The 27,486-nt window shown below is 41.5% G+C and overlaps 2 protein-coding genes across 3 annotated transcripts; one reads left to right on the forward strand and one right to left on the reverse strand.

Moving 5' to 3' along the window:
* Positions 1 to 2,102: 2,102 nt before the first annotated feature.
* Positions 2,103 to 8,331, reverse strand: LOC111611941. Of its 2 annotated transcripts, XM_023350993.1 has the most exons (5): positions 6,130 to 8,331; positions 3,275 to 3,429; positions 2,810 to 2,965; positions 2,504 to 2,596; positions 2,103 to 2,318 (listed from the first exon to the last, which is right to left on the reverse strand). In XM_023350993.1, exon 1 carries the CDS (start codon positions 8,196 to 8,198, stop codon positions 6,918 to 6,920), a length of 1,281 nt encoding a protein of 426 aa, XP_023206761.1. In that variant the 5' UTR covers positions 8,199 to 8,331; the 3' UTR covers positions 2,103 to 2,318; positions 2,504 to 2,596; positions 2,810 to 2,965; positions 3,275 to 3,429; positions 6,130 to 6,917. The 2 variants fall into 2 exon arrangements, with proteins under 2 accessions (XP_023206761.1, XP_023206763.1); XM_023350995.1 differs by lacking the exons at positions 2,103 to 2,318; positions 2,504 to 2,596; positions 2,810 to 2,965; positions 3,275 to 3,429 and adding an exon at positions 5,891 to 6,009.
* A 13,932-nt stretch (positions 8,332 to 22,263) lies between these two features.
* On the forward strand, positions 22,264 to 26,230 carry LOC102236105 (fructose-bisphosphate aldolase C-like). Its single transcript, XM_005810961.2, has 9 exons — positions 22,264 to 22,346; positions 23,359 to 23,512; positions 23,614 to 23,825; positions 23,898 to 23,952; positions 24,032 to 24,192; positions 24,277 to 24,360; positions 24,944 to 25,118; positions 25,273 to 25,472; positions 25,573 to 26,230. The coding sequence occupies exons 2-9, from the start codon at positions 23,401 to 23,403 to the stop codon at positions 25,663 to 25,665; spliced, it is 1,092 nt and encodes a 363-aa protein (XP_005811018.1). The 5' UTR covers positions 22,264 to 22,346; positions 23,359 to 23,400; the 3' UTR covers positions 25,666 to 26,230.
* The last annotated feature ends 1,256 nt before the right edge of the window (positions 26,231 to 27,486 follow it).

The following is a 27,486-nucleotide window of genomic DNA, read 5'->3' on the forward strand; positions in this document are numbered from 1 at the left end:
CACGATTCATTGCCTATTAATGGTCTATCATTAACGAACACACACACTTACAATGCTTATTACTGGGCGACAGTGGTAGGAGTTTGCCCTGCAATGGTCCGCCTCTGTCGTTGTGTCCTTGAGCAAGACACTTCTCTCACCTTTAGCTGGAGTTTATTGCTGGCACCATACAACATCTGTGGCTACAATCCATTAGCTTATAAACATCAGTGTGTGAACGCGTACATGAATGGAAATTTTATGGAAAGCTTCCTAACAAACCGTTAGTCTGATGTCATTACCATGGAAACCAAGTATGTTTGTCAGGGCATTTAAAAAAAAACCAAACCACATCAACATGTCCCTATCTTGAAAAAAATAATGAAACTAGACAATTGAAATATAGGTTATTATAAGGGTAAACACTATTTTTTAAAATGTTTTTTTTTTTTTAAATTAAATATTTAAGGCATTTTATTTTGCGTGTCCATGGAAACTGAGTGTTTACCACGGCATTTTTCAAAAAATAACGGTCAAAAAACAAGCTAATTTTTCAGGAATTTGAAGTTAATTGAACTAATTTGACAATAATTCCGTAAAATGCATATATTTCTTAAATTATTACACCACAGTTTAACATTCCCGACATTTCCAGCGAAATTCAGTAAAGAAAAAGGCTCATTAGTTAACTAGTTAGTTAGATCTATGCTAGCAAAGAATGCTACTCGTCTTTTTTTCTACAGCAGTCAGTATTTCTTTAAAACACACACGAACGCAAAAATAAACTAAACAAGTCACTAATATCTTAGTAATAACTTGCTTTGGTTTATTAAAAATAGTAGAAGAATGATTTGAACCTTCCAGCTGGTCACCCTGCTGCTTCTTCTCCCGGTCAGGAAACGTCTTTCGCAGGTTTGGTATCCACGGGTTTCTTCAGCAAGTGCGAATTTCAGCAAGTTCTTCTTCAGCAAGTTTTGCACAGTAGATTCTCGACAAGCTCAAACCTTCCGAGGCTGTAAAGGCTCCTTCAGGCGTCTCTGTCAAAAGTCCCGTCGCAAAGGGGAAAGAACTCAGAAGGTCGGCGTCATTTATAGGCTCGAGGACGCTAACGTCGTTGCCATGACTTCCATTGACGAACGCACGCGCTGGTGCGTGAGAGAAATTGGACCACAAATAACGGAGATTTTTTTTTTCTTTCGAAATGTTTTATTGTTACTTGGGACGTTTTTTAAAACATGGCATTGTACAGTTATACATAAATTTTTACTTATCTTTTAAACAGACCAGAGGAGAGAAGGTCAAAGGTTATGAAGTTATGAAATAAGCTAATTTGCTGCCATTTTACTAATGAAGCCCTAATAATATCTATTTAACCTCTAGAACAACTTGGCTGCAGACTGATGTATAGATCCAAAAAGCTCAAAGGGGTTAAAACTATATAATAGTTTGATGTTAAACCTCTGAAGACTGAGATATCAAGGCAAAGAAAACTCAGTAGCTGCTGGTAGGGGCCATTCAGGAGCCTCTAGACACTCAGGGGCCTCCAGACATTAAGGGGCCTCCAGACACTCAGGGGCGACCAGACACTCAGGGGCCCCTAGAAATGGTTTAATTGTAACACAGACCATAGATCTAAACCTGTAGCATCATTTATAGAGAATGATAATGTTATTAAATTTTATTTAATACATTCAGCTGAGAAAAATAAATACATTTAGGATTTAATTAGGACGTTTACTTTGTAAAAGTTTAAAGAATCATCTTGATAGTTTGTTTTGTTACCATGGCTACAATATGGTGTAATCTTTGTGTTTGAATTGGGTTTGTTCACAAATAAATCACAGCAAATAACCAATAATCAGTGACTGATTTTAAACTCAGCCAATAAACCTGGTCTCCCTCTCACAGATTCACCTGATCCATCGGTACATATATTTCTGTGTCTGTGTGTGGAGCAGAGGAGGGAAGAGAACAAAAATATAAAACTATACTCCATTAAAACTCTCTGTCCAGACAACAGATCCTCTTGGAACAAGAGGGGAAATGTATGTCTATTGCATGAGCTTGTTTTTGAGGCTGTGGACCTTCTTCAGTAGTTTTGCCCCATCAAGTTCCAAAAAAAGTTTTTGAAAAGCTTCAAATGTGTTCTTGAGCTGCTTTGGATAGTCATGGTTGAGGGCATATATCAGTCCCATCAGCAGTACAGATGTTCGGCTTCCACATCCTTCCATCACTTGGTTTCCCTCAATCACAATCGACACATCTGATGGATCCTCCTCAGCCATGATGTTGTGCATCACGATCACCTTCATTGTTTTGTCTGTGTAGTCCTCACATTCCTACATGTTAAAAAGAAAGAAACAAAAAAGATACACATTCTTAATTTTATTGAATATGCTGTTTCAATACATTTCAACTTATCTAAAGGAGAGCAGAGGGGAGTGATCAAAAGGGGAGAGAGGGAAAAGGAGTGGAGAGGAGAGGATCCCTTGAGTTAATCAATCATCTGTTATCAATGACATACCTGGCAGTCATGGAAAAGATCTTCTTGTCTTTCACCAAGGTAGTTAATGAGGCAGCAGACAACTGCATCCCTATTTTTCTCAATGCTCTGTGTCTGTAGGGAGATACAATTTAGTGAAAAGACTGTTAGTGGAGAGTGGGGAGAGAATTACATACACTAACACCGAATTGCTTAAAAACCAAAGGGTAGTTTAAGTTGGTAAGGAGCTCAACTTTGTGCACAACAAAGCAATTTTTACAAATTAATTGACTTTTAATTCACGTATATCAATAATGACACATTTGTGAAAAAATTTAAATAACATACGTCATTTAAAGTGTCCAACAGAGGGTGCATCTTGGAGCCAGCAGCCCCTCCTTTAGCACGCATAAGCTGCATAAGACTTGGTGTGTACTCATCAAGCTTTAGCATGAATGTCTCCTCCAAGGAAACTGTCGTGATACGTCTGAACTCTTCCTTGATCTAGGAAATAAAAGGACACAAATAAAATTTTAAATGACAGACTGAGAATGATGCCTTGATAAATGTGTCCTTAATGCACCCCATGTCTTGACGGTGCAAGGACAATCTGCATAGAGGCAGGGTATGGAGTGGACTCGACCAAAATGCCCATGCATTAGCCTGCTGTGTTTCAGCAGGTCTAATCTTTTTGATGTTGTGAAGTTGCACAACTTGCATTTCCAGTTCATTTTCCCATAACTGAGGTCTTTGGTTAAGGTAACTACACCTTTAAGGTCAATGTTATTTATTTTATTTAGCAAACTTGCATACCTGTACAGGATACACTGGGTGTGGGGACGTGGGAGAGTGTGTCAGCCCCAGAACTGGAAGCAGAGTGGTCTACCAGTGAGTCCCTGCTTGTGGAGAACAGACAAGAGGAACTGCAGAGAGGGCAAATACCGAGTGTCCACATACAAAGACTCTGGCTGCAAAAGAAATAAGAGAAAAAGAAATGATCAGACATGTACCTGGGAGAAGAAATATATCAGGGCTAATGTATAGTTCAGAGGTTATTATCTTCATGTTAACCTCATGAACAACCTCATAAACAAGAGATTATGCTTTACGGGGCCCAGAATTGTGATGCCGCAGAGACGAGAGCTGTGACACCGGGTCCAAGGTTCTGATCATGCAGGTTTGGTTTTAAACCATGATGTGGAATTGAGCCTCCACTCTCCCTTTAACAACCAACAAGTTACAAGTCATTTATCTAACATCACAATTAGTCTGAGGCTCTTTAATGAAGGTAGAAACTAAACATAAGGTAAATATTTTGCATAGTTTCTCTGTGCTCCTCTGATCAGAGCGGTCTGTCTGTCTGTCTGTCTGACAGGGTCTGTTGTGCAGAAATAACTGTACTTACCTCACTAAAATAAAGGCAATGCAATTGCATAGATTAATATTCATTCTTCATAGAATTAGTTTCATAGATCATATTCATAGATGTAATATGCTTCATAAACAATATTACAAGATTCTGAAAACATTTCTTAAGCACTGACGTTTTAACAATACCCAATATAATATAAAATCAATTCTAAAATGTTTTACTTGAACACACAATTCCTTTAAAAAAAATTAGGTGCAGCAACAGTGGGTGTTTACACACATAAAGGTGGGATACAGTGGTACTTTGTTTTCATTTTACAACATGTTTGTTTCCACTCTGGTCCACATCAGCACGCTGTTTCCATGACGACTGACCGGAAAAGACGTGCGACACGTCATCTTTACATGAGTCTTCAGAGTCCCGATTGTAAAAATAAAACTCTGAGAAGTAACGCTAAACTTTAACAACAGAGACACACGTACGCAGGCATGCAGGTAATCTGGAGAGTGGATCATTTTGTTTTTAAACAGACCGCGGCGGAGACCGACTCTAGCAGCCATGCTAACGTAGCTAACAGGCTAACGGAGCTAACAGGCTAACGGAGCTAACAGGCTAACAACAGAAAACACGTCAGTCATTTCATATGTTGGCGACATGTTAGTATAGTAGTATTTTAAGACTGGACTTAAATGAATTGTTCCTCATTGACAGCAGTGTATTTACTGCCTGTGTCTCGGTGCAGCGTGATGTGGGAGCAGAGACCTGCAGGTACTTACTGACCATTATACCTTAACCACTGGGCAAAAGCTGAACTATCCGCTTTACAGTCTATGTGTTAACTAAACAGCCGCCCATTCAATATATTAGAAAAAGCTGGCGTTGACTAGTTTCTAACCTTAAAACCAGCGGTCAGACACAGTCATGCATGCTGGCTAATGTTGTAAAAAGCACACCGCCAACATTTCATTGCAACTTACCTGCAGTTGCCATGGTGGCGCCAGGGACAGATTCAAACTTTGATTTCGAGTAATGGCATGTTACACAGATGCACATGGAATATAAGTGAAGTGTAACATCTCATCATTTCAAATATTACAATTTGCCTTCGCGCTATTATTCACAGCACCCCTATGTAAATAGCTTACCTTCAGCTCCCGGTTTGATGGCAGAGAGGATGCAGACTTCCCAGTCCCGCTCGTTCAAAAACGCGGTCTGACGCAGGCGCAACTTTGGAGCACCGTACTTAAGATTCGGGGGTATATTTTACTGTATTTTCCTATGTAATGGTTTTTAATGTTAACGAATGGGTAGCATGTGTATAATTTACCCATTATTTTATAATTCCTTGGCTGACTGAAAAAATTTATTAAATTTTATATGATTTGTATAGATCATATTTACCACTCTCCAAAATCACTTTTTCAGTGCAACAACGTTCACCTTCCGTGCAAACTGTAGTTCCAACGCCGTCATTGCCTCATTATATGAAGTAGTGACGTTAGGCAAGGTGTAAAATAAACGTCGTCCCTCGAAGCCCAGTGCATGAATTAGTAGAGCACGGCGTCTAGCATCGGACCAGGAGTTTCCAGTAGCATGAATAGTTAAGTATTTCTCGAACATCTTCCGCCACGTGGAAAACGGAACCGTAGGTTCTGCACTGCAGGGCAGGAACGGTGCAGGCATGGGTACAGACGTCATCGTGGCCAATTGTTATGTTTGGAAGCTAGGACGAGGTCCTCCAAACATTTACAACAAAAACCTAATTTCCATATTTTATTATCTTCTATTAATATCTATTTAGAATCCTTAAAAATCAGCTCAAATGCTAAAGCCATTCAAATCATAACTGCCCTTAAAGAACTGCAACCCTCGAGCACCGATTTGATTTTGACATTGTAAAATAATTGTTCTATGTTCTGTAAAGCCCATTTATGTTGTATCTGTTTGTAATTATTACTGTTCTATGTTGTTCACATATGTTCTTTGTTTGTAATAAAAAAAAATGTATGGAGAAAAAAAAAAAGCTAGGACGAGGTAGAAGCTCAAGTAGACAAAGAACCTTTAACAGCTTTTATTCATAACTCGCTCAGCAGTACAGTAACATCAAGTATTCCTTCCCTCCATCTTATCTCTTCTTCTTCTTCTCTCTCCTCTCTATCCTATTCTCGTACACCACCTAGTGGTAGACACAACAAAAGGCATTTTCCAGAAAGCCATCACTCTTATCTTTTCAGGAAGTCTTCATTTTTCCTGCCCTGCTCTTAACAACGTATTTTTCCAGTCAGAAAATATTAACCTGTAATAAAGTCGCTGAGGATCCAGAAATGAGAAGCAGTCGGTTCTATGGGTGGCGGGGCGTCCTGGATTCTGATTGGACAGCGCCTGGAGGGAGTGGGCGGGGCTTATCTGTCTGGTTTAACGCCTGGATGATGTGATGAAGCTGCAGCAGGAGGAGATTCTTGATTTTTAAGAAAACATTTATTATACAATAATTTAACAATACATTACATAATCAGGTCAAGGATACTAAAAACACAATAAACAGTTACAATAACAACTTGTTATATTTTAGTTCTCCTTGATTAGAAATGGTGCACAACACATTGTTAAAACCCCACAGTTCTAAAAAACCCTTCAGATTCCCGGCGGCTCTGTGGAAACAAAACTCCAATCTCAACCTGGCCTTGATGTTAACCTTCCACAGAGCCACCACCTCGAGTTGAGGTCCAGCCTGAATTTTGTCCCGTCCAGTCAAGTAAATAGCCATCTTGGCTTCGGCTATTAAAACATTTAACAGCCGGCATTAGTGGATCGACTGTAATGTACACCATTGATAAAAACGGAATTGGTCAAAACCACGCTAAAAAGGCTAAAAATGCTCGTTAAAAAATTTTAAAAGCCAGTTAACCGTACACAATCCATAAAAACATGAAAAACACTCTCGGACAAACTACAAAATGGACACTCGTTTAAAACCCCAGGACTGATGATCGATAAAAACGAGTTGGTGGCGATGGCGCTGTGAAGAATCCGCCACTGCAAATCACCGGTCCGTTTCTGGCTTTACATGTGGCTGTAATTCACTTACAGCCACATGTAAAGCCTGTGTTGGTTCTCTCGGAGGTTCTCTACCGCTTCGATGAAAGCATTTTTAATGGCGCTGATCATCTTCCACCGAGGCTGCAGTCGGTTTATCATGGTCGTCAGGACGTTCCTCTCCAGTATCGGCGTCCCTGCCTGCAGGAGAAGGAGGATCATCTCTGGCTTGCTGCAGCCCTTCAGCAGGTCCTTAAAAATCGGCTTCCCCTGGCGTCTAATCATGTCTGGGCTCATGTTTTGGTCCGTGTGTTGGGATTCAGCCCAGAGTTTATCGAAGAGTCTCTTGCAGATGGCCTTGTGTTTCTCTGGAGGGTAGTCCACCTGTCCAGACTTATCAATAATCATGGTGATCACGTCTCTGACCAGGCTCCGCAGGGCTGTTTTTCTCCTCTCCACATCTTCAGACTCCTGGTCTTCCTCTGACTCGCTGGTGGTCTCCGTTTCTGGTTCATGCTGGTCCAGCTCACCAGGAATCATTCCCTCACAGATAAAATGTTGAGCTGTGAATCCAGGGAGATGTGAGTTCATTTCCCTTCTTTCCTCTTCGTAGCAAACGTGGGAACCTGTGAACTCCTCATTACCGTCATCGTCCAGCACTAAAGATGGCAACGTCCGACTGTCCCACTCCATCACAGAAGGAGTGAAGGCAGATGAGGAATCGTCAGAGCCATCATCAGAAGTGGACTCCGGTTCCGAGTTGTTTTGCAGCAGATTTTCCGTCAACAAAATCTCTGGATCAGACAAGGCGTCAGTGGATGATACTTCATCCATCTCTGACCGCCCTTCTTGTTCCTGTGGATCTTCAGTTGACTGAATCTCTGGTACAGAGTTCTCCACGTCTGCATCATCGAGAGGATCGATCGGCTCAGCGGGTGAGATTGGATCCACCTCAGGCTCCTCCCTGTGTGGATCTGTGGTTCCCTGGTCATCGAGAGGAACAACAGCTGCCGTGGTCGAAGGTTTGATCTCGTCTTTGGCCAGCTGAGCCTCAGCTACACATCCTGTAGCGTCTGAAAGGTCGTCAACATCTTCCACCTGGATCTCCATCTTTTCATTCAGAGAAGTTTCCTGTAGTTCCTGGACTATCAGTGGAGCCACCTTTGAGGAACGTTTTCCAGTGACATTTCTGAAAAATGTCCTGATTTTTCCCATCAACCCTCCACTCTTCTTCTGCTCACAAGTTGAACCGTCGGCTGGTTCCTTGAAATCCGATCTCTCCGAAACGGTCTGGGTCTCTGCGGTTGGTGAACTCAGTTTACTGGACATGATTGTTGTAAGGTGTGAAGGTGAGATTAAGGTTTTGTGTGAGATCAAGAGGCTCTGAGGAACAACTGCGAAGTGACGTTCAGGGAAAAAGAACGAGCAAATAAAGACCCTGACCTATGACGTCCGTCCAACGTCATAGGCATCAAACCGCCCACACAGCAGCCTTATGTCGTCACGTACGAAGTCACGTTGCCTCAGGAGCCACTTTACTGCGCATGTCAGACTATCTGTTTAACTGTTTAAATAATAGTCGGGATAATTCAATAATTTAGGAGCGGCAGCCGCCGCAGATCGCCTCTCTTCGCCCGGCGCGACTCCCGCAGCTTTGCGGCGTCCGCAGCCGTCAGGTTTTATTTTTAGCACATCGTGTGAAGCTCACACCGCCTCAACCCGCTGCTTATTAAAAAAATTATTATTATTTCTGAAGGCTTAGTTTGTCAAATGCCGTGATGGAGGAAGCTACAGCTTCATTTTCCTCTGGTTGTGACCAGAATGGGGAGAAATGATTTTATTTGTTCTTTGCCCGCTAAATATAAATTGCGCCATTTATTTTTTTTTAATGAAAACGGGACTCGGTTTATTTCAGTGAGAGCTGATGATGTTACCGTGAACAAAATGGCTTTAATATCGCTAGTTAATAGCTAATATCCAACGTTTGGGGCATTTTCTCTCATCTATAGACTCACCTGCATTCAGGGCCGTGCAGAGACCTTTGGAGGGGCCGGGGCCCAAATCTAAAAAATGGCACATTGAACAAAAACACCGTACAACAACATAGCAACAACCATATTGATCAAGAATCTAATTGGATCCTACTATATCATTGCCATCATGTGGGGACAATGCAAAGCAAATCTAGTCTATATTTTCCCCAACAGGCATAAAGTTTCTGTTTCTGCTGCTGACAGTCCTGGAGGTCTGAGCTGATCTGAGACTGTAGCTGTTAAACAGACCAGAGGAGAGAAGGTCAAAGGTTATGAAGTTATGAAATAAGCTAATTTGCTGCCATTTTACTAATGAAGCCCTAATAATATCTATTTAACCTCTAGAACAACTTGGCTGCAGACTGATGTATAGATCCAAAAAGCTCAAAGGGGTTAAAACTATACTCCATTAAAACTCTCTGTCCAGACAAAAGATCCTCTTGGAACAAGAGGGGAAATGTATGTCTATTGCATGAGCTTGTTTTTGAGGTTGTGGACCTTCTTCAGTAGTTTTGCCCCATCAAGTTCCAAAAAAAGTTTTTGAAAAGCTTCAAATGTGTTCTTGAGCTGCTTTGGATAGTCATGGTTGAGGGCATATATCAGTCCCATCAGCAGTACAGATGTTCGGCTTCCACATCCTTCCATCACTTGGTTTCCCTCAATCACAATCGACACATCTGATGGATCCTCCTCAGCCATGATGTTGTGCATCACGATCACCTTCATTGTTTTGTCTGTGTAGTCCTCACATTCCTACATGTTAAAAAGAAAGAAACAAAAAAGATACACATTTTTAATTTTATTGAATATGCTGTTTCAATACATTTCAACTTATCTAAAGGAGAGCAGAGGGGAGTGATCAAAAGGGGAGAGAGGGAAAAGGAGTGGAGAGGAGAGGATCCCTTGAGTTAATCAATCATCTGTTATCAATGACATACCTGGCAGTCATGGAAAAGATCTTCTTGTCTTTCACCAAGGTAGTTAATGAGGCAGCAGACAACTGCATCCCTATTTTTCTCAATGCTCTGTGTCTGTAGGGAGATACAATTTAGTGAAAAGACTGTTAGTGGAGAGTGGGGAGAGAATTACATACACTAACACCGAATTGCTTAAAAACCAAAGGGTAGTTTAAGTTGGTAAGGAGCTCAACTTTGTGCACAACAAAGCAATTCTTTACAAATTAATTCACTTTTAATTCACGTATATCAATAATGACACATTTGTGAAAAAAATTTAAATAACATACGTCATTTAAAGTGTCCAACAGAGGGTGCATCTTGGAGCCAGCAGCCCCTCCTTTAGCACGCATAAGCTGCATAAGACTTGGTGTGTACTCATCAAGCTTTAGCATGAATGTCTCCTCCAAGGAAACTGTCGTGATACGTCTGAACTCTTCCTTGATCTAGGAAATAAAAGGACACAAATAAAATTTTAAATGACAGACTGAGAATGATGCCTTGATAAATGTGTCCTTAATGCACCCCATGTCTTGACGGTGCAAGGACAATCTGCATAGAGGCAGGGTATGGAGTGGACTCGACCAAAATGCCCATGCATTAGCCTGCTGTGTTTCAGCAGGTCTAATCTTTTTGATGTTGTGAAGTTGCACAACTTGCATTTCCAGTTCATTTTCCCATAACTGAGGTCTTTGGTTAAGGTAACTACACCTTTAAGGTCAATGTTATTTATTTTATTTAGCAAACTTGCATACCTGTACAGGATACACTGGGTGTGGGGACGTGGGAGAGTGTGTCAGCCCCAGAACTGGAAGCAGAGTGGTCTACCAGTGAGTCCCTGCTTGTGGAGAACAGACAAGAGGAACTGCAGAGAGGGCAAATACCGAGTGTCCACATACAAAGACTCTGGCTGCAAAAGGAATAAGAGAAAAAGAAATAATCAGACATGTACCTGGGAGAAGAAATATATAAGGGCTAATGTATAGTTCAGAGGTTATTATCTTCATGTTAACCTCATGAACAACCTCATAAACAAGAGATTATGCTTTACGGGGCCCAGAATTGTGATGCCGCAGAGACGAGAGCTGTGACACCGGGTCCAAGGTTCTGATCATGCAGGTTTGGTTTTAAACCATGATGTGGAATTGAGCCTCCACTCTCCCTTTAACAACCAACAAGTTACAAGTCATTTATCTAACATCACAATTAGTCTGAGGCTCTTTAATGAAGGTAGAAACTAAACATAAGGTAAATATTTTGCATAGTTTCTCTGTGCTCCTCTGATCAGAGCGGTCTGTCTGTCTGTCTGTCTGACAGGGTCTGTTGTGCAGAAATAACTGTACTTACCTCACTAAAATAAAGGCAATGCAATTGCATAGATTAATATTCATTCTTCATAGAATTAGTTTCATAGATCATATTCATAGATGTAATATGCTTCATAAACAATATTACAAGATTCTGAAAACATTTATTAAGCACTGACGTTTTAACAATACCCAATATAATATAAAATCAATTCTAAAATGTTTTACTTGAACACACAATTCCTTTAAAAAAAATTAGGTGCAGCAACAGTGGGTGTTTACACACATAAAGGTGGGATACAGTGGTACTTTGTTTTCATTTTACAACATGTTTGTTTCCACTCTGGTCCACATCAGCACGCTGTTTCCATGACGACTGACCGGAAAAGACGTGCGACACGTCATCTTTACATGAGTCTTCAGAGTCCCGATTGTAAAAATAAAACTCTGAGAAGTAACGCTAAACTTTAACAACAGAGACACACGTACGCAGGCATGCAGGTAATCTGGAGAGCGGATCATTTTGTTTTTAAACAGACCGCGGCGGAGACCGACTCTAGCAGCCATGCTAACGGAGCTAACAGGCTAAGGGAGCTAACAGGCTAACGGAGCTAACAGGCAAACAACAGAAAACACGTCAGTCATTTCATATGTTGGCCACATGTTAGTATAGTAGTATTTGAAGACGGGACTTAAATAAATTGTTCCTCATTGACAGCAGTGTATTTACTGCCTGTGTCTCGGTGCAGCGTGATGTGGGAGCAGAGACCTGCAGGTACTTACTGACCATTATACCTTAACCACTGGGCAAAAGCTGAACTATCCGCTTTACAGTCTATGTGTTAACTAAACAGCCGCTCATTCAATATATTAGAAAAAGCTGGCGTTGACTAGTTTCTAACCTTAAAACCAGCGGTCAGACACAGTCATGCATGCTGGCTAATGTTGTAAAATGCACACCGCGAACATTTCATTGCAACTTGCCTGCAGTTGCCATGGTGGCGCCAGGGAGATTCAAACTTTGATTTCGAGTAATGGCATGTTACACAGATGCACATGGAATATAAGTGAAGTGTAACATCTCATCATTTCAAATATTACAATTTGCCTTCGCGCTATTATTCACAGCACCCCTATGTAAATAGCTTACCTTCAGCTCCCGGTTTGATGGCAGAGAGGATGCAGACTTCCCAGTCCCGCTCGTTCAAAAACGCGGTCTGACGCAGGCGCAACTTTGGAGCACCGTACTTAAGATTCGGGGGTATATTTTACTGTATTTTCCTATGTAATGGTTTTTAATGTTAACGAATGGGTAGCATGTGTATAATTTACCCATTATTTTATAATTCCTTGGCTGACTGAAAAAATTTATTAAATTTTATATGATTTGTATAGATCATATTTACCACTCTCCAAAATCACCTTTTTCATTGCAACAACGTTCACCTTCCGTGCAAACTGTAGTTCCAACGCCGTCATTGCCTCATTATATGAAGTAGTGACGTTAGGCAAGGTGTAAAATAAACGTCGTCCCTCGAAGCCCAGTGCATGAATTAGTAGAGCACGGCGTCTAGCATCGGACCAGGAGTTTCCAGTAGCATGAATAGTTAAGTATTTCTCGAACATCTTCCGCCACGTGGAAAACGGAACCGTAGGTTCTGCACTGCAGGGCAGGAACGGTGCAGGCATGGGTACAGACGTCATCGTGGCCAATTGTTATGTTTGGAAGCTAGGACGAGGTCCTCCAAACATTTACAACAAAAACCTAATTTCCATATTTTATTATCTTCTATTAATATCTATTTAGAATCCTTAAAAATCAGCTCAAATGCTAAAGCCATTCAAATCATAACTGCCCTTAAAGAACTGCAACCCTCGAGCACAGATTTGATTTTGACATTGTAAAATAATTGTTCTATGTTCTGTAAAGCCCATTTATGTTGTATCTGTTTGTAATTATTACTGTTCTATGTTGTTCACATATGTTCTTTGTTTGCAATAAAAAAATTTATGGAAAAAAAAAGCTAGGACGAGGTAGAAGCTCAAGTAGACAAAGAACCTTTAACAGCTTTTATTCATAACTCGCTCAGCAGTACAGTAACATCAAGTATTCCTTCCCTCCATCTTATCTCTTCTTCTTCTTCTCTCTCCTCTCTATCCTATTCTCGTACACCACCTAGTGGTAGACACAACAAAAGGCATTTTCCAGAAAGCCATCACTCTTATCTTTTCAGGAAGTCTTAATTTTTCCTGCCCTGCTCTTAACAACGTATTTTTCCAGTCAGAAAATATTAACCTGTAATAAAGTCGCTGAGGATCCAGAAATGAGAAGCAGTCGGTTCTATGGGTGGCGGGGCGTCCTGGATTCTGATTGGACAGCGCCTGGAGGGAGTGGGCGGGGCTTATCTGTCTGGTTTAACGCCTGGATGATGTGATGAAGCTGCAGCAGGAGGAGATTCTTGATTTTTAACAAAACATTTATTATACAATAATTTAACAATACATTACATAATCAGGTCAAGGATACTAAAAACACAATAAACAGTTACAATAACAACTTGTTATATTTTAGTTCTCCTTGATTAGAAATGGTGCACAACACATTGTTAAAACCCCACAGTTCTAAAAAACCCTTCAGATTCCCGGCGGCTCTGTGGAAACAAAACTCCAATCTCAACCTGGCCTTGATGTTAACCTTCCACAGAGCCACCACCTCGAGTTGAGGTCCAGCCTGCATTTTGTCCCGTCCAGTCAAGTAAATAGCCATCTTGGCTTCGGCTATTAAAACATTTAACAGCCGGCATTAGTGGATCGACTGTAATGTACACCATTGATAAAAACGGAATTGGTCAAAACCACGCTAAAAAGGCTAAAAATGCTCGTTAAAAATTTTTAAAAGCCAGTTAACCGTACACAATCCATAAAAACATGAAAAACACTCTCGGACAAACTACAAAATGGACACTCGTTTAAAACCCCAGGACTGATCGATAAAAACGAATTGGTGGCGATGGCGCCGTGAAGAATCCGCCACTGTAAATCACCGGTCCGTTTACAGCCACAGGCTTTACATGTGGCTGTAATTCTTTTACAGCCACATGTAAAGCCTGTGTTGGTTCTCTCGGAGGTTCTCTACCGCTTCGATGAAAGCATTTTTAATGGCGCTGATCATCTTCCACCGAGGCTGCAGTCGGTTTATCATGGTCGTCAGGACGTTCCTCTCCAGTATCGGCGTCCCTGCCTGCAGGAGAAGGAGGATCATCGCTGGCTTGCTGCAGCCCTTCAGCAGGTCCTTAAAGATCGGCTTCCCCTGGCGTCTAATCATGTCTGGGGTCATGTTTTGGTCCGTGTGTTGGGATTCAGCCCAGAGTTTATCGAAGAGTCTCTTGCGGATGGCCTTGTGTTTCTCTGGAGGGTAGTCCACCTGTCCAGACTTATCAATAATCATGGTGATCACGTCTCTGACCAGGCTCCGCAGGGCTGTTTTTGTCCTCTCCACGTCTTCAGAGTCCTGGTCTTCCTCTGACTCGCTGGTGGTCTCCGTTTCTGGTTCATGCTGGTCCAGCTCACCAGGAATCATTCCCTCACAGATAAAATGTTGAGCTGTGAATCCAGGGAGATGTGAGTTCATTTCCTCTCTTTCCTCTTCGTAGCAAACGTGGGAACCTGTGAACTCCTCATTACCGTCATCGTCCAGCACTAAAGATGGCAACGTCCGACTGTCCCACTCCATCACAGAAGGAGTGAAGGCAGATGAGGAATCGTCAGAGCCATCATCAGAGGTGGACTCCGGTTCCGAGTTGTTTTGCAGCAGATTTTCCGTCAACAAAATCTCTGGATCAGACAAGGCGTCAGTGGATGATACTTCATCCATCTCTGACCGCCCTTCTTGTTCCTGTGGATCTTCAGTTGACTGAATCTCTGGTACAGAGTTCTCCACGTCTGCATCATCCAGAGGATCGATCGGCTCAGCGGGTGAGATTAGATCCACCTCAGGCTCCTCCCTGTGTGGATCTGTGGTTCCCTGGTCATCTAGAGGAACAACAGCTGCCGTGGTCGTAGGTTTGATCTCATCTTTGGCCAGCTGAGCCTCAGCTACACATCCTGTAGCGTCTGAAAGGTCGTCAACATCTTCCACCTGGATCTCCATCTTTTCATTCAGAGAGGTTTCCTGTAGTTCCTGGACTATCAGTGGAGCCACCTTTGAGGAACGTTTTCCAGTGACATTTCTGAAAAATGTCCTGATTTTTCCCATCAACCCTCCAGTCTTCTTCTGCTCACAAGTTGAACCGTCGGCTGGTTCCTTGAAATCCGATCTCTCCGAAACGGTCTGGGTCTCTGCGGTTGGTGAACTCAGTTTACTGGACATGATTGTTGTAAGGTGTGAAGGTGAGATTAAGGTTTTGTGTGAGATCAAGAGGCTCTGAGGAACAACTGCGAAGTGACGTTCAGGGAAAAAGAACGAGTAAATAAAGACCCTGACCTATGACGTCCGTCCAACGTCATAGGCATCAAACCGCCCACACAGCAGCGTCATGTCGTCACGTACGAAGTCACGTTGCCTCACGAGCCACTTTACTGCGCATGTCAGACTGTCTGTTTAACTATTTAAATGATAGTCGGGATAATTCAATAATTTAGGAGCGGCAGCCGCCGCAGATCGCCTCTCTTCGCCCGGCGCGACTCCCGCAGCTTTGCGGCGTCCGCAGCCGTCAGGTTTTATTTTTAGCACATCGTGTGAAGCTCACACCGCCTCAACCCGCTGCTTATTAAAAAAATTATTATTATTTCTGAAGGCTTAGTTTGTCAAATGCCGTGATGGAGGAAGCTACAGCTTCATTTTCCTCTGGTTGTGACCAGAATGGGGAGAAATGATTTTATTTGTTCTTTGCCCGCTAAATATAAATTGCGCCATTTATTTTTTTTAATGAAAACGGGACTCGGTTTATTTCAGTGAGAGCTGATGATGTTACCGTGAACAAAATGGCTTTAATATCGCTAGTTAATAGCTAATATCCAACGTTTGGGGCATTTTCTCTCATCTATATGTGGCGACCACAAAAGTGTGACATTTGTGTCTATGACTTGAAATTGTTAATACAAGTTCTGTACTTTATTTTGGAGAAGAGTTTTTCTATATTTTTTTTAATGTGCTCTGTAACATTTACTCCACGCCAGCAGGGGGCGGGTGGCGGTTTTGGTGTCCTGCTTGTATTTTCCCTCATTGCTGCATGACACTTGAGGTTAACAAGCCGTTTCCTCGTCTTTCTCCTGTTCTTCAGGTGGGTAAATATGTGAATAGGTTTTTAATCCAGTAATTAGACATGCTGGAACGTATTTGGAATATTTGTGAACGTATTTGGAATAGTTATGTACTGTATTAGTTATTCAGTTTTTGACTTTGTGTCGTTATGTTCGAAGAAAGTAACTACGCACGGTGTACATGCTAATATTAGCCATTAGCCAAGTCTGTTTAATACATGCGCTTCACCCACTTCAGGTTATGCTGGAATAACCGTTAGAAACTGAAGAACTCTATGTCTATTTTTCTGTTTTGGCTTTTGTAAGGTCCCCACCACCAGTGTTAAAATAGTTCTTTTACCATTAGGATTCAGGATGGAAAAAAAGCGACTTTAAAAATGATGTTTGGTTCTGTTAAGGACTTTAGTTTATTGAAGGTCAAATGCAGTACTGTCTTAAGTTAAAAAGTAGCTGGTTAATGTAACCACTGTCTAATGCGTTTCATTTGGGATAAACAGCTAGAAAGCTAAGAAGAAGAATGAGTGGATATGTGGAAAGTGGAAAGAGATGTTTGTTTTGTCGCTAAAAGATGTTTGTTTTTGTCACTTATGGACACTGAAATGTATTAAAAAGGTTGAACTTTGAATATATAAACTGTAAAGAAAGAAACTCAATACAACAAGTATGTTTGGATGTGAAACTTGAATAAATTGCTGCATGACACTTGAGGTTAACAAGCCGTTTCCTCGTCTTTCTCCTGTTCTTCAGGAGTATATCTGTCAACAGCGGTGCTGTCGCTACGGTACCCGTTACATATAGACTCACCTGCATTCAGGGCCGTGCAGAGACCTTTGGAGGGGCCGGGGCTCAAATCTAAAAAATGGCACATTGAACAAAAACACCGTACAACAACATAGCAACAACCATATTGATCAAGAATCTAATTGGATCCTACTATATCATTGCCATCATGTGGGGACAATGCAAAGCAAATCTAGTCTATATTTTCCCCAACATGTATAAAGTTTCTGTTTCTGCTGCTGACAGTCCTGGAGGTCTGAGCTGATCTGAGACTGTAGCTGTTAAACAGACCAGAGGAGAGAAGGTCAAAGGTTATGAAGTTATGAAATAAGCTAATTTGCTGCTATTTTACTAATTAAGCCCTAATAATATCTATTTAACCTCTAGAACAACTTGGCTGCAGACTGATGTATAGATCCAAAAAGCTCAAAGGGGTTAAAACTATATAATAGTTTGATGTTAAACCTCTGAAGACTGAGATATCAAGGCAAAGAAAACTCAGTAGCTGCTAGTAGGGGCCATTCAGGGGCCTCCAGACATTCAGGGGCCCCTAGAAATGGTTTAATTGTAACACAGACCATAGATCTAAACCTGTAGCATCATTTATAGAGAATGATAATGTTATTACATTTTATTTAATACATTCAGCTGAGAAAATAAATACATTTAGGATTTAATTAGGACGTTTACTTTGTAAAAGTTTAAAGAATCATCTTGATAGTTTGATTGTTGTGTTACCATGGCTACAATATGGTGTAATCTTTGTGTTTGAATTGGGTTTGTTCACAAATACATCACAGCCAATAACCAATAATCAGTGATTGATTTTAAACTCAGCCAATAAACCTGGTCTCCCTCTCACAGATTCACCTGATCTAGATTTAAACATGTTAGTGATGCTAGGAAGAGTTTCAGGGGGAAAGAAGGTTCTGTCTAAGGCCCCATGTTACCTTGGGCCGGCCCTGGAGGGACAACTGCTGCGATGCGCATCTCTGGAATCTACCTGGAATTCACCTGGAACCTACCTGGAATCCCCCGGTGGCCTCTATGTCAGTCCTCCGATGCTTTGAGGACATTTTGATTCATTTCATTGTGGCATGTTTGGCTTTTTGCTGCAGTTCTAATTATTGCTTCAATATTTTCTCTGATGTTTATTTTGTGACTCTAATTGGGTCGAATCTTCCTTTAACACTTGAGGTTCTGCAGTAACTTCTATTTACAGCCCAGAACCTCCAGCCCAGATCCCGTCAGCAGCGGCTTTAACCCGCCTGGTAGAAACATTAAGGAGAAGCAGAGCGAATAGTCAGCAGGTGGTACCAGGTGGTATCAGGTGGTACCAGGTGGTACCGGGGCTTTGAGCTGCGTTGCGACTCGTGGTGACAGTCGGTACCGTGTCTTATATCAGGATGTCTGATATAAATCAGATATTTTTTCTATCTGTCGGTGGAACCGACTCCAGCTGCCTGTAGTGAACCGGGCCTTTAGCAGAATGATGAAGTTAAAGTCAGAAGTTTCTCTGCAGCCGAAGCATTTCTGAGTTTATGGGTGAGGCAGGTTTTGTCCCGCTATTGCAAGGACGATTATAAAAATATAAATAGAAACAGTTTTTCTAACGTCAACATCAGACCTACTAAGTTTTTATTCACAACCAGAGTATGAAAAAATATTCTTGCCCATAATTTAATAGTTAGAGGACACAGATCCGCCCCCCTCCTCACCTTGGACCCGGAGTCTGAACAACATGGAGGCTCTGAGAGTCATTATTAGACTGAGGGCAGCCAGACTTTTGCTAAATTATTATATTTGGCTAAATATTATTGCTGAGGGGCACGCCGCAGGGCTGTGTGCTCAGCCCAGCTCTCTTCACCCTGTTTACACACGACTGCGTGGCCATCCACCCCACCAACACAGTCGTGAAGTACGCGGACGACACAACAGTAGTGGGTCTCATTTCAGACAACAACGAGACCCACTACAGAGAGGAGATTCTGCAGCTCACTCAGTGGTGTTCAGCCAACAACTTGGTGCTGAACACAGGGAAGACCAAGGAGGTCATTGTGGATTACAGAAGGTCCAGGAGGACGGATCACACTCCCCTTCTCATAGATGGAGAAGTGGTGGAACGTGTGGACAACATCAAGTTCCTGGGCCTCCACATCACGTCTGACCTCTCCTGGAACACAAACACCTCCCACCTGGTGAAGAAAGCACAACAAAGGCTCTTCTTCCTCAGGAAACTGAGACGGGCTGGACTTTCCTCACGGCTGCTCGTGAACTTTTACAGGGCGATGATCGAGAGCATCCTCTGCCTCAACATGAATGTGTGGTATGGTAGCTGCACAGCATTGGAGAGGAAACAACTGACACGGGTGGTGAGAACAGCACAAGGCATTGTGGGATGCCCCCTCCCAGACCTGGACTCCATTTACACAGACCGGGTCAAGAAGAGAGCTGGATCCATAGCCATGGATTCCAGCCACCCGGGCCACAGACTGTTTGTGCCGCTGCCATCAGGCAAACGGTACAGGAATATATGGACTACAACAAATAGACTGAGAAACAGTTTCTTCCCCACAGCCGTCAGAGCCATTACTCCCTGCCGTCCCCCCCTCCCACACATATCATAACCTCGCAGTCACACATACATATCCCCCACCCCCACACGGCCATATTGTTCTGCACTTTGCACTGTCACATTATCTGCACTTTGCCATAATTGGACCTGCTGCTACTTCTTTGGTGTGGTTGAGTGCCTTTAGTTAATTTAGTTGTATATATTGTTATTATTATTATTGTGTGTTTGCTTATTTATACTGTATATATTTGACCTTTTGCACGGGAGCTGCAATGGAAATTTCGTTGAATTCTGTTCAATGACAATAAATGCTATCTATCTATCTATCTATCTATCTATCTATCTATCTATCTATCTATCTATCTATCTATCTATCTATCTATCTATCTATCTATCTATCTATCTATCTATCTATCTATCTATCTATCTATCTATCTATCTATCTATCTATCTATCTATCTATCTATCTATCTATCTATCTATCTATCTATCTATCTATCTAAAAGCAGGCCTTCTGATATACATATTAAAAAAAAAGAAACTCAAAAAGGACACTAGGGGCATCAAGGACAAAAGGGGCAGGGGCTCAAGCCCCCATCGCCCCCCTCTCTGCACGTGCCTGCATAATTGCACATTTATTCAGTCTAGTTCTATGCTGTGTGCTCTGAGTGACATCATGCTTTATTATTTGTTCTACATTATATTTAGAATTCCTAATTGCTCTTTCTGAACCATTTCAAAGATAGCATGTTGCTGTTTATTTTTACATGTTTGACCAAGATAGTCGGACCATTGTTTCAGTTTATCATTTGTTTTACATTGGCTGTTTTACTCCTAACTGCACTGATCGGCCAATGCTAAACCTTAGATATCGGCATCGGAAGTGAAAAAAGTGGATCGGTGCGTCCCAGACACGCCTGTTTCTCCGACAGAGAATCTTGTTGGCGTCTGGCATCATGACTCTGAAACACCAGAACACTTTTAGAAAAACAATACTAATGAACTGTAAATAGGCCATCACTGGATCTTTCTGTAGAATAATGATCCAAGACAAATGACAGAGACATGTACCCTAGACTTCACACAAGCCTTGTCCCACGTTGATCCTGACGTTTTGTGCAGGTGTGAATAAACTCAAGCCAACTCTCCTATTGACCAAACAACCGGACCGAGACGCACTTTTTGAGGTTGTTCTGGTCCACTTCCACATGAACTCTGGTGCGGTTCGCTTCTGGTGTGAATACCGACCGGTCTCAATCTGAACAAACTACAGGGAATGTAAGTCTTTTTGGACTTCATGAGGCACCACTGCTGGGCTTTGTGGTACAATGAGCCTTTCTGTGATGCTACTGGCCGAATGTAGGGACTGTACTGTTTTCTGATAGCGATGCTGCTGCCAGCGTGTTGTGCATCGGGACAGGCAAAGATCTGGTCTAATTGCTGCCAAAATTAATATTCCATCTCAAAACTTTTTTTTTTTTTTTTACAAAGTGCAGTCCACTTACAAAAAAGCACAATGTGAAATCGTTCCAAACAAGAAAAATAAAGACTGCTTTTGGTCCGGCCTAAACAAGTGGACCGAAAGACTTTCCTGGCATGAATACACTCTAAAATAATCTAAATCCTACAAACATCTCTCTCTCTCTCTCTCTCTCTCTCTCTCTCTCTCTCTATATATATATATATATATATATATATATATATATATATATATATATATATATATATATATATATATATATATAATGCCCAGCTTCATCATATGTTGTAAAAGTATGCAGTTGTAATAATGAGAAAAGGGCGGGCAAAAAAATTGTGCCACCAAAAGCCCATTTTTCACATCTTTGTGGCTAAAGTCAAGGCTCTGTGTAGGAAATCAACCCTTCAAATTGAAAACAAATTGACATTTAAAGCCTCGTTAACACAGGAGTGACCAAAACCTGGAATTAACCATTACTATTTCCATGTACATACGATCTCCTCATAATCAAAGTGAGAGGACGTATAGGCCTGAGTGTGAAACCCTCTGAGATTCTGAGGGTGTGAGTACCAAATTATCAGGAGACCAGAAACTTTCCTTTGGGCACTTTTTTTTCTCCCTTTACTAATTAAGATAAAAATAAAACCCCTCAGGGGAGAGGTTAAATAAATCTGCAACAGGGGCAGAGATTATGGATATATGATGTAGGTTTTTGAGACGTAGCCTGAGTCCTAATGGCTGCTGTCGGCACAGTGATAGGAACTGGCATTTAGGGAGAAAGAGAAGGATTCCTCTCATTAAAAGCTGCTTGTGAGCTTCAGATTTAGGTGGGCTTCTGCGATTTTCTATAAGAAATATAGGAATGATTTCACTTGTGTAAAAAGAAGTCGGAAGTGGACCTGAAAATGTTGGCAAATCGTACTAGAACAATGATTCATCAAGATTTCTAACTTATGTAGGGCAGAGGTGGGAGTGTAAGCTCCGCCCAGGGGTGTATTCATGTAAGGTGTGACACACTTTGAGTTGGATACAAACCAGAGCTGACAGAGAGACACTATCACTGCTCATCACCTCATCAGGGGAGGTAAGATGGTTTATCTCTCCTTCCTTTTGATAGCATGATATTTGGCTGACTGTGCTTGCAGTCTGGTAACAGATTTTACCTAAACTGTTTTTTTTTTTTTTTTTATTGTGCATGGAGAACATTTTTTAAACCTTCATTCCAGCTTTTATTAGCATCAGAAATCTTTATTTGAACATTTACATGAACGTTCATTAATTTTATGCATCTTTTCCATCAAGTTTAAAATATGAATGTCACTAAGTTTGAAATAAAAATGAAAGAATATTAAACGATACAAAAATATGTGTTTTGTTTTGTACTTTGAAACACAAATATGAAGAAAATTATTTTGTATAGTTTAATTTTCCTTCTTTTTATTGTTATTTTAGACGTATTTTAGAATTATTGACTTAAAACAAGCTCTTCCTGAAAAGTTTGATGTAAGTCAAGTCAGTTTTGTCTTATTTCAAATGTGCTAAGATATTTTTGTACTATTTAATTTCCCCTGATATTTTTGTTATTTTTATTTTAGACTCAGTGACCATTCATATTTTAAATTGAATGGAAAAGATGCATAAAATTAATTAACGTACATGTAAATGTTCAAATAATTATTTCTGATACTAATAAAAGCTAGAACAATATTTTTAGTCTAGTTACTAGACCAAAAATACTTGGTAAGATTTTTATGTTTTTTGAAGTGAAAAACATAAAACATTAGATAGAATCAGGAGAGCAAATATGTATTGTCTGATGTGTATGGAGACACATTATAGGTACCCCTCCCCCCCACCCCCCTCTCTTATTTACCTACAGACCCACAAGCAGCTAAATGCTGAAAATGCCAAAAAACAAATATTTTTCCACCATCATTTTGGCACCCCCTCTAGCAGCGCCCACTTTTTGCGCCATAGAATTAAATTTCTACATACAAAAAGGCTCCAGCTAAGAACTTTTTTTCCCCCCTTCTTGTAAATATACAACTGACTGTGCTTTGCCAATGCCATGGCGGCCGCCCTTCTCCTGCCGCCAGCAACCGGATCATCAGAAGGTCAACTCTTCCACCAGTCCCAGGATGACGCACCAGTTCCCAACTCTCTCCGAGGGCCAGAAGAGGGAGCTCCATGAGACGGCTCTACGCATAGTTTCTCCAGGGAAGGGCATCCTGGCTGCAGATGAGTCTGTGGGTCTGTAGCACTCTGATTACCTCTGATTCCTGGTTAAAACCACATTGTCTGAACTCCAAAGAGATGATCCTGATGGATAAATCTGGACGTTTTCTCTGCAGGCAGCATGGCCAAGCGGCTGGCCCAGGTCGGGGTGGAGAACACAGAGGAAAACCGCAGGCAGTTCCGTCAAATCCTCTTCAGTGCGGATGATCGCATCAACAGCTGCATTGGAGGAGTCATCTTCTTCCATGAGACCCTCTACCAGCACTCTGATAATGGCGTTCCCTTTGTGAAAATGATCAGGGACAGGGGGATCCTGGTTGGGGTCAAGGTGCGTCCGCTCTCCAGTGAACGTGCAGCGTGATGCAGGTCAGAACTAATCCAAAGTTTCTTCTCTCGATAGGTTGACAAAGGCGTCGTTCCTCTGGCGGGAACATGCGGGGAAACCACCACGCAAGGTCCGATCAGCTCATCTTTATAGATTGGCTCTATTTTTTTTAAAGGATTTGCAGCTCAGCTTTAAACCTTTCTCTGCAGGTCTGGATGGCTTGGCGGAGCGCTGTGCGCAGTATAAGAAGGATGGAGCGGTGTTTGCAAAGTGGCGTTGCGTGCTCAAAATCAGCGACTCCAATCCATCGAAACTGGCAATCACAGAAAATGCAAATGTGCTGGCGCGCTGCTCGAGCATCTGCCAGCAGGTTAGAGGAATCAATAGTCTGCACGTTATTTGTGGACTGATACTCCTGTGTAGATTGACTGAGAATCTTTGATGTTTTGGGTAGAATGGCATTGTGCCCGTCATTGAGCCAGAGATTTTACCTGATGGTGACCACGACCTGAAACGCTGCCAGTATGTCACAGAGAAGGTGAGGTTTTTGTATTTTTAATATCAGGCTGTCCGAACACACTTAAAAAGACTTAAATATATGTATCCCAAATTAAGGTCTGAAATTAACTTTAAAATGGTGGGGCATATATATATGCCCCACCAAGTACAGCCCAGAGGAGGTGGCAATGGTGTCCGTCACCGCCATGCGCCGCACCGTTCCCCCGGCCGTACCGGGTGATTAAGCATATATAAAAGATGTGGCACATATCTTTTATATATGCCAAAAGATAATGGAGAATCTTTTAGAGTAATGCTCAGGAGGAGCGTGGCAAATGTCACGGTCTGACAATGGAAAGAGGCAGTGTGTCAGACCATCAGTTTCCGAAACCACACACACAAAAAAAACCTCGTAAAGTGCATGCCACGGTGCTCAGTGCGACCCGACAGACCACACACAGGATAAAAAGTCTTTTTCCTCAGATCCGCTGGAGCGTTAAAAGAGCCTCAGGAATGTGGGGGGAAAAAATTTACTTGGAAAGAACATCACAGAAAAATATGGAATTATTTAAGACTTTAGCAAAAAAAAACAACATTCAGTTCAAACTTTTTGTGTGCTGCAGGTCCTGGCTGCAGTGTACAAGGCCATGTCAGACCACCATGTCTATCTGGAAGGCAGTCTGCTCAAACCCAACATGGTCACTCCTGGACACAGCTGCCCCACCAAGTACAGCGCAGAGGAGGTGGCAATGGCGTCCGTCACCGCCATGCGCCGCACCGTTCCCCCGGCCGTACCGGGTCAGTCACACTACACCCACTGCCGACCAGAAACACTCACACACTTTTGAAAACACTCCATTCTACCCCTGGTAGATTTTATGTAAATCCCCATTTGCAAAGAACTGTATTTACCTAACAGAAAGATACCAAACTGATGGTTTACTCCCTGCAGGGATTTGCTTCCTGTCTGGAGGTCAGAGTGAAGAAGAGGCCTCCGTCCACTTGAACGCCATCAACAACTGCCCCCTGGCCAAGCCCTGGGTCCTGACGTTCTCGTTCGGCCGGGCCCTGCAGGTGTCGGCCCTCAGAGCCTGGAGAGGGCACAAGGAGAACGAAAAAACCGCCACGGAGCAGTTTGTTAAGCGAGCAGAGGTACTTTTTCCTGACATGTGCTGCACATAAAAATAACTATGATGCCAGGTTTAATAGCTGCCTGCTTTTGTGTCACGTTTATTTATTTTATTCCTCTCAGGTGAACAGTCTGGCATGTCAGGGGAAATACAGCGGCGGTGATAACTATGGCGAGGCCGGACATCGCACCTTTGGCTCCTGCCATGCTTACTGAACAAAGACATAATTATTAAGCATTATATTGTCTTTCTTATGCTATATCCCCAGTGAGTAGCACAATAAACCCTTAGACTAGATAAAAATAGGTGATGTGTGAATATATTGAATGACAACAGCTGACAGTGTTTTATTGCAATGTTTAATGAAGACAATCAGGAATGTAATCAGGACTTCTCATGTCTGAAAGAAATGTCTACTTCCTCTGCATAATGTAATGCAGTGCTCAAACAGTCAATTCTTTAATCCTATGAGAATATTGACCTGTTAGCATGGACTACAGTTACATCAAGTAGTGTCAATTGCTAATTATGTGATCAAACGAATGATGCTCTTCATCCCCTTGTCTGAAAATCTCTATTGCTTCTCTGAGTGGAATGAATGTGCTTAGCTTAGCGTTTAGCACTGGTTGTTCAGAGGTAAAAACAATAATGCCTGGCATTAGCTTTGAGCTAACGAGCCCCTGCGCTCCCTGCTGACCTCTGAATGCATCATGCTGTCAGTCACAGGAATATTCTCTGTACAATAAACATCAAATGCAATAAAAATGCTTGTCGGTTGAAGTCTGGTTTGTTTATGGAACGGCACGTTTTTGTTGTGAAGGAATAACCAGGTGTAATAAGAATGTATTAAGCAGGATAATTATCAGTATGAGTCCTTAAATAGTTAGTATTTTAAATGTTTTTAGTAGCTCTCAAATTACATTTGTGAACAGGGCTGGTCCTAACCTGTTTGGTGCTCTGAGCAAACAACACACTCAGTCCCCCCTGCAGGATTTTGGGGTGTCTAACTTAAGGAGAGAAGCAATTAAGGTGGTGAGATAATTTAATAGTGTCATAAGTGTAAGGACAATATATATTCTATATAACGTTGGTAAATATTGGTTATAACATCGGCCCAAATGTTCAGATAGGTGCATTCCCAATTTATCTGTAATAAAATCGATAAAAATAGCACAATGCAACAGAGTGATTACAGCAGGCTAACACCACTTTCCCAAATTAAAGTGACGTGATTATGGGGCACTTATTCTGACACAGCTAATAATTAACAAAGAAATGGGCCTACATATTCTTCCAGTTTGTGAAATATTCAGAATAGCAATCCTAGCAACACCTCATCCTATTTAATATAGTCCACATTACATCACAAGATTACTGTCATTGGTATGCATGCAATTACTCATTTAAAACTAAACTACAATATGCAATATATAAATATATTCAGGTATATACTTATACTTTTACTTATTCATTTTATAGACTTAATTTGATCATAAAGTTTCTCATTTAACATTGTGAAAAACTAATTTTAGTATATTTACAAATAATGCCGTATTAATAACCTATATTGACTGTACACTAAAATTACATTTCTGCAAACTAGATTTGAATTCCGATTAAACAGTGAAGAATCCTGGCTAAAATCCTACTGGAACGGAGGAGTTTTCTGTTTGTGACAATCTTTCTCGCTGCCTGTTAGAATAACTGATCAACTGGGAGTGAGCGCCCTCTTGTGTTGAGCAGTGGAACCACAGCAAGAACATATTTGTCAGATGTGAAGGGGATTATTGTAGCGTAAATAGAGAATCTTTAAAACACAGTTAAACATTCATGATATCTTTATCCTATGTGTAAAAACACAGGAAGACAAGATTTGTTAAAAGTCAAACCACCTCACTGCATCTTCTCAAGTTTGTGGAATCAGAGTTTATTGAGTGTTGGCAGAAATGTGTTGAATGCAACTCTAAAAGCTCAGAAAACGTCAAGTTATATAAGCCATAACTTGATGTGTTATCTACTGCTAAACAGACCAGACC

This window comes from Xiphophorus maculatus, chromosome 18 (genome assembly GCF_002775205.1).
Source record: "Xiphophorus maculatus strain JP 163 A chromosome 18, X_maculatus-5.0-male, whole genome shotgun sequence".
NCBI classification, from domain to species: Eukaryota; Metazoa; Chordata; class Actinopteri; order Cyprinodontiformes; family Poeciliidae; genus Xiphophorus; species Xiphophorus maculatus.

Excerpts from the sequence above, each read along its gene's own strand:
- LOC111611941 (XM_023350993.1), bottom strand. The coding sequence starts at position 8,198 with ATGTCCAGTAAACTGAGTTCACCAACCGCAGAGACCCAGACCGTTTCG.
- LOC102236105 (XM_005810961.2), top strand. The coding sequence starts at position 23,401 with ATGACGCACCAGTTCCCAACTCTCTCCGAGGGCCAGAAGAGGGAGCTC. Across the intron at positions 23,953-24,031 it reads CGGGGAAACCACCACGCAAG|GTCTGGATGGCTTGGCGGAG; the intron begins GTCCGATCAGCT and ends CTTTCTCTGCAG. Across the intron at positions 24,193-24,276 it reads GCTCGAGCATCTGCCAGCAG|AATGGCATTGTGCCCGTCAT; the intron begins GTTAGAGGAATC and ends TGTTTTGGGTAG.